The following is a 15080-nucleotide window of genomic DNA, read 5'->3' on the forward strand; positions in this document are numbered from 1 at the left end:
ATTACTGATACACCTTGTGTAAAATCACATTATTATTATTACACCTTGCAAATAGTCACATTATTATAAATTAACCTTGTGTAAAGTCACATTATTATTATTACACATTGTGTATAGTCATATTATTATTATTACATCTTGTGTATAGTCACATTATTATTATTACACCTTGAGTATAGTCACATTATTATTATTATACTTTGTGTACAGTCACATTACTATTATTACACCTTGTGTATAGTCACATTATTATTATTACACCTTGTGTATAGTCACATTATTATTATTACACATTGTGTATAGTCACATTATTATTACACTTGAGTATAGTCACATTATTATTATTACACCTTGTGTAGTTGTACTGTATATAAACAATGTACCTAGTTGTACTGTATATACACAATGTACCTAGTTGTACTGTATATAAACAATGTACCTAGTTGTACACAATGTACCTAGTTGTACTGTATATAAACAATGTACCTAGTTGTACACAATGTACCTAGTTGTACTGTATATAAACAATGTACCTAGTTGTACTGTATATAAACAATGTACCTAGTTGTACTGTATATAAACAATGTACCTAGTTGCAGTGTTTCCCTTTACGCACATTTGTGCGTCAGGGACGCATGCTGGAGAAAATCGACGCACACATTTTGTTGTCGTGCATTTTTTTGACGCAAGGGATTCGCATAGTGCGATCAGGGTGACATCGTGTATACTTTGAGCATTGGCACTGACTGGTTCCCAGCTTTGTTTACTCCCTGTGTTGGGCTCCTCTATTCGTATAGCGGAGTGGAACGCAGGGAACATAAGAAATAAGGAACCAGACTAGCATAGGCAATGTTATGACGGAGTAGCTTCCACTAATCTCGTGAGCTCTCATGCGATTTCCATTGAGCTCAGCAATATGTCATCTTGATGTTTAACCTCAATGCTTGTTGTGCTAGAACTAGAAAGTGATCTCCAGATTAAAGCGTCGTGCACTAAAAATCATTAGCGAAGAAAGTGAAAGAAGCAGAACACAAAAGAGTAACTGTGGCTCTAACTTTAATGAAAAATGGAGAAAATAATTCCCTTGACTGGAATACGGCATATCCATTAGGATTACCGGTGTGACTTCTGACAGCGTGATTGCGAAGACTGAAAAAGTGAATAATCCTTTTGTGACAGGGTTTAAGAATTTTAACAAATCTGCCCTTGTTCGCCACTAGATATCTGGGGAACACATTATAACCCAAGACATTCTTTCAAAACAAAGAAATCAGTAAACTTCCCAAGACAAATGCATTTATTTGGATTACACAGTCAGGGGGTCATTGCAGATTTTGTTGGTTTTTAACTTTGCTGCAATAAAAGAAAGACCTTAAAGTTCAAGTGTACCTTATTAGAAACAAGATAAATCATTAGCCTCCTTGATTTTTTTATAAATTTGTTCTAGGACGAAGTACAATGAAACCAATGATAGTACACATTTTATGACAGGCAGTAAATTGACTGCCATTCGGTTAAAAAGATTTATTGGGCTTTTTGTGTTGGCTTGTATGTAATATGTTGCTCTATAATACTGCTTCAAAAAGATTGTAAGGAGACTGTTAAAAGTACAATTTTAAAAGAAAAATGAACTAATAAAAGTATTCTTTGAATGGACAATGCATTTGTTTGTTAATTGTGCATGTTGGTTTATTTGTATGTTTAGAGAGAGAGAGAGTACGTTGTGCAAGTTGCAGTATCATATTTCAAGCTGGAAAAGCACGAGTCGGATGAAAATTTGTCAGTATATTTTTGACCCCCACATTTTTCATTTGACCCCCAGTTCTGACACCAAGGTTTTTCTTTTACCCTCAGTTTTACACCCCTGGGGGATACACTGTAGTTGTACTGTATATACACAATGTACCTAGTTGTACTGTATATACACAATGTACCTAGTTGTACTGTATATACACAATGTACCTAATTGGAACATGCTCATTTAAATTTTCTGGATCAATGCTGTGTGTGATTGTGTGTGTGTACATGTACTCTGAATGTACATATGCAAATAATAGAGGGCTACAAGGAAGATTAGTTCCATGAAACTAATTGTCTTGCCCTCTTTAAATAAAGTCATTATTATTATCATTATTATTCAGATTAGGTTCATGTCAATCTGGGAGTGTGTCAAGTGGGAAAAGGATGCCAACATTAACTTTATGAAATTACAGAGTTTCACAACAGCTTTTTTTGCCGAGTGGTCTAAAGCGCTCTTCGTTACGATCACTGCCATCTCACCTCTGTCTGCGTTGGTTCGAGTCTCAGATTCGGCTAATGTGGACATGTGAGAAAGCTTGCCAGTAGCTTCTCGTGGGTCGGTGGTTCTTTCCGGGGTTTTCCTGGGTTCCTCCTCCACCATTAATACTGGCCGCCATGTATAGCCTATCGCGTGCTGAAAAATGGCGTTAAACCCTACAACAACAACAACAACAACAACAGCTGTTTCGAATCCTATGACAATATTGTGTTATATCAATACAATGAGCAAATACTGAGATAGCCGAACCACCAGATTCAAACCATGATATACCAGTATTTGATATTATCCCAAATTACCAGCAATTGTCTGTCTCTACACACACACACACACACTCATATCCAACTGTACATTAAGTGAGCACTTATTTACAAGACTCATTTTAAAACAATCTGCCACAATCTTAAAATCAGATCTTTAGTCCTACAGTACTCAGATATCAGACTGACACCATTAGAAATTTAATGCTTTGGTGAGTTTTGGAATTCCTCGTGTGGTTCAACAGCGTATCAGATAAGCTGTTACATTTCACATAAGGGAGAGTTATTTATAGTATTGATCTGTTTCAAAGGGTAGATCATCATAATGTGATATATGCATTTAAATAACATTTGATGGCATTTCAGCCATCAACAAAATGCAAACAGTTTTAATCAATGTAATTACTGCAACTTTGGAATGTAATTTTTTTTGGAGATAACAGAGTTTCCATGGCCTTAAACCATTGTTTATATTTCAATTGGTGACAACAGGTCATCATAAATGCAATATCAATACATTTATTATGATGTTGTTGTTGTTGTTGTTGTTGCAGGGTTTAATGCCATTTTTCTGCACACAATAGGCTATACACGGTGGCCAGTATTAATGGTGGAGGAAGAACCCGGGAAAACCCCAGAAAGAACCACTGACCCACAAGAAGCTACTGGCAAGCTTTCTCGCATATCTTCATTGGCTGAATCTGAGACTCAAACCCATGCAGACAGAGGTGAGATGGCAATGATCCATAACAGAGAGCGCTTTAGACCACTCGGGGCCCCTTATTATGATGTAACAACAACCATGGGTTTGAGAGCAGTGCAAAATGGTCACAAATTACATCAAAGGTCATTTTGTAGCATGCAATAGAAAAGGCATAGGCCGTACTAACTGATCAATGTAAATGATGTTGACTTAAATCAAACAGAGAAAAAGAGTGTTGATCCCATTAGTCTAGCGCATTATGCAAAAAAGATCTGGATCTATGCCATTGGCAACTGGGATAAAAGCACTGTAAAAACTTTTTACAGTAAAATACCAATGACAGCAGAGCCTGTACTAAAGGCCACAAAATCTGATTATATGTTTGATACTTTAAAAGCTCTAAAACCTGTATTAAATGACAGTTTATCTTCAAAGACACCTTTATGGGTCAGGTGCCACAGTATGATGGACCTGTAGTTGTGTAAGTTACCTCTTGAGCCAAAGAACTCCAGTGGTTGCTGAGCTGTCATCTTTGGCAACCTTGGCTTCCCTCTCTGCCTCTAAAATTGAGTTCACTGTCACATACTCTGCTGGATTCTGATCGTAATGTTTCTGGATTTTCTGAAAAAGGTTATCAAGAAACTGATTCAGGCAAACAAGTTTTGTAAAATCATCATTTACTGTGTGGCTCAAAATGATAAAAATGGCATCATCAATGTGACATGACCTTTTCCCTAGGTATCTCATACCTTTGAATGCTGGGAGATAACCGACAAAAACTGACAGTGCTCCAACTGATGACTCTTATTAAATAATGAATAAAAAAATTCCTTTACAAGTACAATAACTGTCATGCCAAGAAAAAATGATAAAGTCAGTGAAAAGAATAACAGGTCTCTGAAAATCTTTTGTGACTGAAATATCAACACTTGTATAGCTTGAAATGATGTGATCATTACAATATGGCACAGTGAACATGATGTCACTTTTTACCAAGGTATACTGTAACACCATGAATACTGGAAAACACTGGACATAAATTACTTGGTTCTGTCTCTTAAAAGAAAACTGCTAATATGATTGTACTAATTACAATAACTATCCTATGAAAGTCAGCAATACAAGACCTTGGGAAATCATTATCAATCTATGACCTGTCATAAATCGGCAGTGCATAATCTCATTAAAGAACACCAATGTGATCCTTAAAAGTTTAACTTGCCTGCAATTCTTTGTCTTGACGTATCTGACAGGGATTTAACTTACCAGCAATTCTTGGTCTTGATGTATCTGACAGGGATTAAGCTTACCAGCAATTCTTTGTCTTGATGTATCTGACAGGGATTAAGCTTACCAGCAATTCTTTGTCTTGATGTATCTGACAGGGAGTTAACTTACCAGCAATTCTTTGTCTTGATGTATCTGACAGGGAGTTAACTTACCAGCAATTCTTTGTCTTGATGTATCTGACAGGGAGTTAACTTACCAGCAATTCTTTGTCTTGAATTATCTGACAGGGATTTAACTTACCAGCAATTCTTTGTCTTGATGTATATGACAAGGATGTAACTTACCACCAATCCACTGTCATTTGTATTTAACAAGGAGTTTAACTTACCAAAAAAAACCTTTTTGATTAATGTATTTAAAGCTGTACAGACGTCACTTTTTGCTGATCATGCTGATACCACGTATAACTGATTATTAAAATTGCCGATACCGATTATTTCAAGAAACCCCTTGTTCTACAGCACAGGTGCTCGACGCAAGCTTGATGTTAAGAGGAAAAAAATAATCTAAAGGAAAAAAATCATACAGAGTGACAAACATACCTTAGATTACCCCAATGACCCATTCTGACATTGGACCCTCTCTGTCATAATATATAAGATAGAGAGGGTCCTATGTCAGAACAGGTCATCAGGGTAATCTAATTTTTGTCACTCTGTATGATTTTTTTTCTTTAGATTATTGTTTTGTTTTTTTTTCTTAACATCAAGCTCGTGTCGAGCACCCGTGTTCTACAGTTAGTGAAAGCACTGGCATTTGACTGACAAGTAAACCATGCCCTATTTTTGTTATAACTAACAATGCCTAAAATGTGTGCGGATTTATGTCAACAGTTCAAATAAGGTCTCAAGCTACCATACATGTGATAACTATTTCCCACATTTTATATCCCACCTTTTTTCTTATTGTTAACTCATATATGCAAATACAACTCTTTACTAAATAACATTTATTCTGAATTCGTTTTTTGGGGGCACATATGCTCTGTGATATGTTTCTTCATTCCTTCTTTTAATTTAATGATGGTAATCAATGCTTATATATGTGGTACAGAAATGCCAGGTCAAGTTGACTTGTGTAAGTTTCATTGGTGGGAATGGAGATTATAATTTGCTTGTCAAGAAAAAATCTACAGCATTCAGTGATCATTCCTGGGATTTAGGAATCAATTCACTACAAGCAAAGTATGTAAAGCATGCCAAAAATAAATTTCTGAACTCCTGGTTGATGGAGATGTACTTTGTGAAGCTAGCCATAAAAAAAAGGGGGGGGGGTGCATTTCATTCCTGAATGCGTGAAATCTACAAAGAAATGCAACAAAGTAACAAATATAGGGATTTCCAATGCAATGCATGCATGATTTCATATATTCCAATGAGATTGTGCAAATTTTAGACCTGGATAATATGTACTTTAAATTTAAAGTGTAAACATTATATATGTGACAGGCCAGGTAAAAAGAACCATACGGAGGTCACTTATTGCCATTGAATGCTAAGGTAATAACTTTATGAGTTACTTCTAGGTTCAAATCTTAACTGTTACAATATTATTCTTTTTTAATATGCAAAAGCTGTGGTCTGGCTGAGAGTTCCATCCACAGGATCCAAGTTACTGAGAGCTCCAAGAGTACACCATACAGCAGGAACTAGGCCAATAAATCAGCCATTCACCTGTGATGATACTGATTTTTGGGAAAGGGGCTGATATCACCTATTCATTAAAAGCTGCAATTATCTGCATCCAAATTTGGCTGCACACATCGTGTACATTTTATACCCTTACCAGTATTTCTCGTGGCTGTGCAGCTACTGTTGGTTAAAGGGTTCTTTTGGTGACACATACGTTATATTTCAGGAGCAAATCATATGTCTGGTGACTTGTAAATCCACCTGGAATAGCACAACCATCTGTCGTGTGGCCATTTTGAATTTTGCACTTGATATGACTGTTACCAATTACTGGTATGAGTCTAAAGTGTATGCAGGTTTGTTCCGGAATGATCTGCATGCAGCATAATTGCTCTTTTTATTGAACAGGTCACATTAGCCCCACATATCATCCATCAGTATCAACACAGATTTGGGGGGATGATTTATCGGACTAAGTGGGACCTAGCTACAGCACACTGTTATAACATGTATTTGGATATAACACAATTGTGGTGTGGCTCCCAAAATGTGGTATATTTTTGTACACACAAAATATTCCTTAAAGTCCAAGAAATAGTTTAAGAAAAGTTTACTATCATTTTGGGGAAAAGATCATGTATGAATCTGAATATAACATGATCATGTCATGGTTCCTGAAATTTTTTATATTTGTTGGTTAAAATTTTATTCAAAGCATGAAAACTAATGTGTAAATATTTAATTGTCATTTTGGCGAGGAGATCATGTATAAATTCAGATATAATATGATTGTAGCTTGGCAGATGAGATTTTACAACAATTTCACCCATTTCTTGATGTGTCAAATGCATTTTATCATTTGGAAGAAAGTCAGTGAATTGCCTGTTTGTGTTAATTTTATTGTTATTGAACTATGAACAAAAATGATTCCAAGTCCCCTGTGGTTATCTTCAAGGCATTCTGTTTACAAATTTTGTTCAAATAAAAAAAATGATTCTCATCTGAATTTATAAATCAAATAATGGTCCATATCAAATTATATCTAAACACATCAGTAGACTGATTTTAAAACATGAACATAGGAAATAGGAATGAATCACTTGTATGCTTGTATTCATCCTTATATACAAAATATAGCTCTATGTTGCAATATTTTCCTATCTGATCTATGCTGCAATATTTTCCTATCTGATCTATGTTGCAATATTTTCCTCTCTGATCTATGCTGCAATATTTTCCTATCTGATCTATGCTGCAATATTTTCCTATCTGATCTAAGCTGCAATATTTTCCTATCTGATCTATGCTGCAGTATTTTCCTATCTGATCTATGCTGCAATATTTTCCTATCTGATCTATGCTGCAATATTTTCCTATCTGATCTATGCTGCAATATTTTCCTATCTGATCTATGTTGCAATATTTTCCTATCTGATCTATGCTGCAATACTTCTACATAACTTATGTTACAATACATCATGTTGCAACAGAGCAGACCATAATGAATCATCCTGTGAGAAATCATCTCAATCATGTACAAAGGTTCATTATTAGGATTAATTTTTAAAATTTATAAACACCTCTTTATGGCACATATGCAATCTACAGTCATGCACCAATGTATAAGATATAATATACATAATAAATGACCAATGTCTATCCAACTTCATTTCTGTTTTCAACATTAACCATGACAAATTTAGATATTTTGTTACCAGGAAAATAATCAAGCTTTTATACACCATTCATAAAATGAAACTACTCCATGGCCCCAAAATACATTATGTAAAGTTGGCTGGTTTACTGAGCTGTTAACTATGATAAAGCCTACATAGTATGTGTGGTGACACATTTGGATAATCAAAAACCACCATCACCCCAAATATTGGTTGCAAATCTTAACCCCATTTCAGACAAACCTTGAAACCCTAGCTCCGATTTATACTGCTATTTACAGCATATATTGAGTATATCTCTTCCCCCTGGTAATTGAGCCACAATGTCTGAACTTATCTTCAAGGTAAATGATCCTATATGATCTACACATCCAATTTAACATTTTGCTATCCTAGTGCTGTACATACTATGTGTCTCCACATATATGAAATAGATAACTGTACATTGTTTGGTATAACAGAATTAAAGAATCCTGCAGCTTTGAACTTTCTTCACTATCTGCTATTGAATTTTTAACATTAAAGTTTGTCATGTTCATAAAGTACTCATTAAATTGTCCGACAACATACTAAACAACCATATCAACAATAAGCTTATGAGTAGTACATTTCTTTGGACAACGAGGATTTATTACCTTAAAATATTTCCATACTTCCTTACATTGATGAAGTCAGACTATATATATATATATATAACTCGCGCACAATGGGGTCCACATAGACCGCACTATAAACGAGGTACAAGTTACCGAGGGACCTGCAAATATTGGGAAAAAATTGCTTTGACATAGAGAAAATCGTATGGGGAGGGGGGCGGCGTTAGGGAACTGGGCTGTTTAATGACTGAATGACTAAATCCTCATTTTACAATCACGTCGATAATAATTTTTAATAATGCGCTTTTTCTAATGAAGTTGTTCGTTATTCTGTTAAAATAACATTTTTTGTTCAAAATATCCAACATATGAAAGATCATTCCAACTGGTTTGAACAACCTTCACATGTATGCGATAAATCTGTGTATTACATCACTCCTTTTTGTTTTCTTGATGAGTCTGGTTCCCGTAGTGGTGTTTAATAGTATCTTGCCAAATCAGTAGTCCATAATTTGGGAACTAGACTAACTGTTGATACACCACCAAACAACATTCCTTTTTTTCAAGAACACGCGAAATTTTTTCGTGACACATTCTACGTTGAACGTCAATTTTTTATTGTTCAGTTAGTACAATGTTAATGTCATGATTTCAATGGAAGTAATAATGAAATTTCTTATCATCCCTGAGGATATCTCTAAATGCCAGTTCAAGAATTCTCTGAACCTCGCTTGCCCACAATGGTCCGTATCGGTGAAATCAAGCTCGATATTTTACACAGTATTCATTTCGCTTGGCTGCCTTGTTATCTTTGATCACAGTTATGAAAGAGTCGATTAATTTAAGGTAGTTTCTGTTACATACACAATAACGTTTATTACAGTGTTCGATTGATCATATGAAGTGAGTTCACCCGACATATGACGAGGCTGCTTGATTTTAAGTTAGTCCAATTTTTGTGCCTTTTAACTTTTCTTTTATTCCAACTCCTTTTTTTTAATTCAAAAGACATAATTTAAGTGATAATACAAAGGAGGCCAGCATTTAATTCAGTGCAACAATACAACAAATACTTCCGCAATTCAGTTATCAAAACACGGTCGGCACTTAATTAGGTTCTAGAGAAACGCTCACGGACATAGCTGTTACGGTAGATTGATGCATTTTACGTTTAATTACAAGAGTACACATTGCATTTATGACGATTACACTTAAAAGGAACTAATAGATGGAACTAGAACACAAATTTCAACTGATACAAAAATTATTTAATTTGTATTTATTTATTAAAGTACTGCCTCCACTCGGCGTAAGTGACATTTTCATTGATCGAAATTTCCTTACATATCATTAATTGTGGGGTACTAGGAATGTCGTTTTGAAAGAAAATGTAAAAAGTTGTATAAGCTATTTTTAAATTTGATATTTCATAGTATTGATTAAAATTTCCAGGTCCTATCTATGATTTTCAACGATAAAACGAGCGATACATCAAAGTTTCAGTTACCAATTTTGATCGCGATTTTCTTCAAGTTCAACAAATAGGGATAAATATTTGGGGTATTTTTGGTTTAAAAAAATGGGATCCACGCCTGATACCACGTTGTAAGCGGGTACGCAAGTTATCAGGGCATGAGTTATCGAGGGATTGGTGTATCTGGCTTCATTTAGAGTATCTCTTTAATTATTTTCATGTGATTAGTGTCAACAATGCATACAGGATAATGATTGCTAACTAGAAAATAGGAAACTGAACATTAATAACTTTCTCTGTGTATAAATTAAAAGTTATCAAGACCAACATATCCATTATTTGCACGAGTCACTGAAATGTTTTAAAATTCTCATCTAAACCTCAATGCAAGATATCAAAATTGATTATTTTTCAGCCCTACCCATATATCTTCATTGAATCCATCTAATATTCAATAATTTATCTCCAGTTTTTAATGTGTGTGTTTGCAGGGGATATATTATTTCTACAGCATGATTTACCAGATAGTGTTGTACCAGGGCTTGAAATTAGTGGTAGTCCCCTAGCCCAAGGCTAGCAGATTTCCTGTCGGACTAGTAACTTTCATAATGTTAATAGTCCAATGGGCTAGTAAGTTTCGGTTATCAATAGTCAGCATATGTTTACGCCATTCCCTAATAAAGACTTGACTTAGAAGATGTTCTGTAGAATCAAAGCAATGGCCATTGTAAACACATTCATAAAATATTAGCATGAGCAGATGAAGTCAATTTCTGCCTTGGAAAGGTGCATTTCTATAACAAGAATCCATCCAATTTTGTGCATTTCACTTAACAGCACAAATTATGGTCCCATCATTAACAAGGTAAGTTTGGTAATTGATCCTAATTAATCTGATAACAAATTAAATGAAAAAATGACGTGATATCACACTTTATTCACTCGACCACAGTAACAAACTACAAAGTGGTATACCACACAAAAGAACACAGCAAAAGAAATTAGTTTGCATGTTTTTTGTTTAAGGTTCTTTTTCTTTTTTGTGCTTCCTACACACATGCTCCAACAGTTACAAATAGGAAACTACATATTTTACATTTCCATCGAAATAATTATAAGAATTTGATCAATTTATTACGATTACATTATTAGCACATCCTTTCCATACAACTACTTTTTCTATGATGATAAGAATAGTTATTACATTTTTCCCTTACAAGAATGAACAAATAATTGAATGCACGTGGAGATATCCAAGCAGAATGCAGTACATTTGTTGGGAATTAAAATCTCTGAGCATGGGCACCTAAGATTTGAAAAATTTCCGCCTTATTATTAATTTCAACAATACATTGAGGTTCGATTAATTAGGAACAATTACCAAACTTACGACTTATGTTGCCGTAATTGGAGCTGTTAAATACAACGTGCCGAGTGTCAGATGGCTTCGTTTGATTGGAACACACCTTTTCCAAGCTGAAACTAACACTGTCTTCTGATGCTAATATTTTATAACAGTGTTTCCAATAGCCACTGCTTTGATCATGCAGAACATCTGCTGAAGTTAAGTCTTTGTTAGGGAGAGGCCATTTAATGGGGGGGGGGGGGCAAAGACACGTGTTTCTTGCTCTGACATTCTTATATAAAGGACATTGTGCCATTCCTTTTCTTGCTTTAAATAATTCACGTCAGCTATACTATAACATCTCATATTTCAAAACAAGGCACAATTCCCTCCTTATAAGATAGGCAAAATGTGGCATTTGATAGAAGGTGTTCAGCCACCTGAAAACAAGGCTTAAGTTGAATGAGAATGATGAGGAATAATTCTTATGATAGGAAAAAGCATAATGGAAAATTTAAGGAAGAAATTGACAATAGACAGGGAATGGCTGAATTAAGATGAGGAAAGGAACGTTATGTGGTGTATTTTGTGCATGCAATTTGCAAAAATAAACACACAGAAAACATCCAGTTTTGTTGCAGGTTGTTCGAACTTTAAAACTGAATCAGTAAACGTACATGAAAGCTGTGTGACATTGTTTTGTGAACAGGACTAGTAAAGATTTGGCAGGACTAGTAAATTTCTCAATATACTAGTCCTTCTGGCTACAAAGAAGTATGTGGTAAAATTGAGCACTGTTGTACTTACTGTGATATTTCCATTAATGTCAGACTTTACTGGTTTGAACTGCATGCCCAAAAGATCTGTAAAGAAAATTATATTAGGACTGAAACCTCAAATAAAACTTGAAATTGTATTATTTTATAAATCTCTGAGTAAGTCTTACCTTAGGGAAGGGGGAATGTTTCCCCAAGAGTCATAAGTACCACAATCCCCACCTTGTAACAAAGAAATCCTGCACTGATATATATTTGCCAGATGCAACTGATTGGTCAAAAGTTTTCACTGGGACATACTGTTAGCAACTGGGATAAACAATGGCATGTAATTGACCTTATTCTGGTTTAAATTATCTTTCACATTAAAAATTATAAAAATGTCTATTCTTTGAAACATACAACAAATAAAGTCAATTCATTACTGTTAGCTGAATTAATGAAGAGCAGTTAAACAAGTCTGGGTTTGATTGCTAAAGATAAACCCAGTGGTCTATTTTTTTTTTAAAACTCAAATATAACTGTGCACTTTATTTATTACAGTGTATTATAGAATGTAAGAGACATGTTTTAAATAGTCTGCATACCAAAAACAGACAGTTTGAACATATTTATACAAAATAGATCACTTGAAAGTACCATACTCAATTCAAGCATATGATGATATGGCAGTCAAGATCAGAAGTCAGTGAGTCACTCTCAGCATATTCCATACTCTACAGTAAGCCACAATACATTCCCTGCCTCCAAAAAACAAGTTCTCAATCAACCAGCAATGCCTTTTCTTCAATTCATTTTGTTTCTCTTTTTGATGAGGTCACCACCTGACCTAATATGTAGAACCCCAGAAGTGTGTCATTTTTCAAAACGCAGGAATAATTCAGTGGATCTGTGATGAACATTTTTTTAGTGCCTTAAGTCCTTATCTCAGTAAGGTTTTGATGCTGTGAACAGGAACTAATAAGTCTCAGTTTAAACTATAAACCAAATTATAAGATATTACACATTGTCATGAAGACCCATCACATTAAAATCTCAATTTCAAGCACACATTAATCAAGTAATGACAGGGAATCTGGCTTTAAATTTGAACTTCAATTCTAGCGAGTGTACAATATCAGGACTGTACCCAGGCAAAAACAGCTCCTTCACTCTTCATTCTTTACCCATGAGCATATCTTTGACTCCAATATAATCAAAAATTAAAAACTTAATATGCAAGTGCAATGACCTGAATGGATTACTGCTCTCTCATTGGTCATTCAAAAATAATGTACTAGTGATATTTTGAATTTCAAGTGCCAATTATGGGGTAAGAATTCCTTTCATTGCATTGCATTTTTATGTTAAACTGAAGTAATCATGGCCATTTCTAGCGGCAGCTTGGGAAAATGGTCAAAACGTATGATAGTAAGTCAGACTGTGAGAAACTTGGAGTCTGTGTACAATATCAAATGCTTCAGCTAAAAATCGGTACCAAATTTATTATGTTACATTAAGTGAAGCTTGAAATATCAGCACTGATTCGTAAATAGATTGCTCAACAATGGACAGAAATGTCCTCCCTTTTAGCTTTTATAGTATATGTGTAAGCGATGGATAACTTGTAAGCAATGATACAAGCCCTTGAAAGAAAGTATTTAAACCTACAATGTAAGTCGACCGGACTTTTGTGTTTGTGTCGACGTGTTACTACATAAATAACGGCGCTGTGTCGAGAGGCAACGTTTTCAGGAATATCTCGCAACCCTTATCGACGATACTGTGTACTGTAAGACTAAGCTGTTGTACTCCAAGGATAGCAGACAACTGATTTCATACAATAAATAGTTTCAACCTTTTAACTACGTATTTTTTTATGACTGATCTGACTGTATACTATTTGCAGACTCTGCAGAACCACAAAGTTAAAGGTTCTATGATGAAATCATGGTGAAATGACAATGTTGTAAATTACCATAATGACACGTTACAGGTGGTTGCGAATACGCGGTGAAAAGGAACAAACGTCTTACCGATAATATTTGGGATTCCTTTAGCCGCCTCAAGAAACGTGTCAAGAACAACTTTCCCATCTTCTGGAACAGGTGGAAAAGGTTTCTCTTTTGCGAATGCAGATGTCATTGTAGAATCTACTATTGTTAAGACTCGCAAAATTACTTTCGATACCTGCCGGCTTGTACCTTTAGTAAAGGCTTTACTTGGCAGTGTATATGATGTTGGAAACCAATCTTTTGTGTGATCCAGATCAAGTATCATTAATGTGCAAATTAAACTTCCGAGTCTGTGGTAAAATTTACAGATTACGAGACTACTCCGGCCCATAGCAGAGTTGGCCCATTAACGAATTCAGCCCATAACAAACTTAACATAACTTAACATAACGAGCTCGGCCCATTATATGTTCAATCAACCTTTCGGACCACGATTTATATAATAGTAATGTGTTTATGTTCTTTCTTCAACGGCCATTTCAATTGTTATATACTTTCTACGTTTCTTTCAACGGTCTTAATTCTGCGCTGTCTCTAAAAACACCAAGAAACCCCAAAACTCTCCAATAACACCTCAGTGTTACATATACTGGCACCAAAGCTCTCAAAAACGTACTAAGAAGTGGGGGAGGGAACAAACACACCTACGGACATTGTTACCATCAGTGATTAATAGTATTGGTTGACGTCTCTATTTCCATGCAGCAGAGAGGGCGATCAGACCACTTTAGGGAATGGTCACCCTTGTTTTTAGACACAAAAAAAAATAGTGACCCTTCATAGAGGTCAATACCACGTCTACGATTATTGTTTGTCCCAAACAGAATTGTAGACGAGCCCTCTCTGCTGCTATGTTATTCTGAATAATCCTAGGAATCTTCATCTGAATCCTGTTCATTTGTTCTATGTTTCAAGTAATATTCAAGTTCTCATGGTGGTTTTTCTATTTTTGGATTTATGTTCTTTCTTTTTCTGTAATATATCATCAAACTTCTGTATCGATCTCCACCGCAATTTTTGCAAATCTGATATAATC

The 15080-nt window shown here is 35.0% G+C and overlaps 1 protein-coding gene across 1 annotated transcript in view; it reads right to left on the reverse strand.

Moving 5' to 3' along the window:
• The window catches only part of LOC149777549 (glycolipid transfer protein-like), a 45487-nt gene extending 31220 nt beyond the window's left edge, over positions 1-14267 (reverse strand). Inside the window, exons 1-3 of the mRNA XM_089942149.1 lie at positions 14066-14267; positions 12082-12137; positions 3753-3883 (exon numbers count right to left, since the gene is read on the reverse strand). Of these exons, the coding sequence (XP_089798275.1) occupies positions 3753-3883; positions 12082-12137; positions 14066-14174 (296 nt within the window). The 5' untranslated portion in view covers positions 14175-14267. The remainder of the gene's footprint in view (positions 1-3752; positions 3884-12081; positions 12138-14065) is intronic.
• Between the last annotated feature and the right edge of the window lie 813 nt (positions 14268-15080).

The sequence above is a fragment of the Sinohyriopsis cumingii genome, chromosome 18 (assembly GCF_028554795.1).
Source record: "Sinohyriopsis cumingii isolate HCF-2022 chromosome 18, ASM2855479v2, whole genome shotgun sequence".
Lineage (NCBI taxonomy): Eukaryota > Metazoa > Mollusca > Bivalvia > Unionida > Unionidae > Sinohyriopsis > Sinohyriopsis cumingii.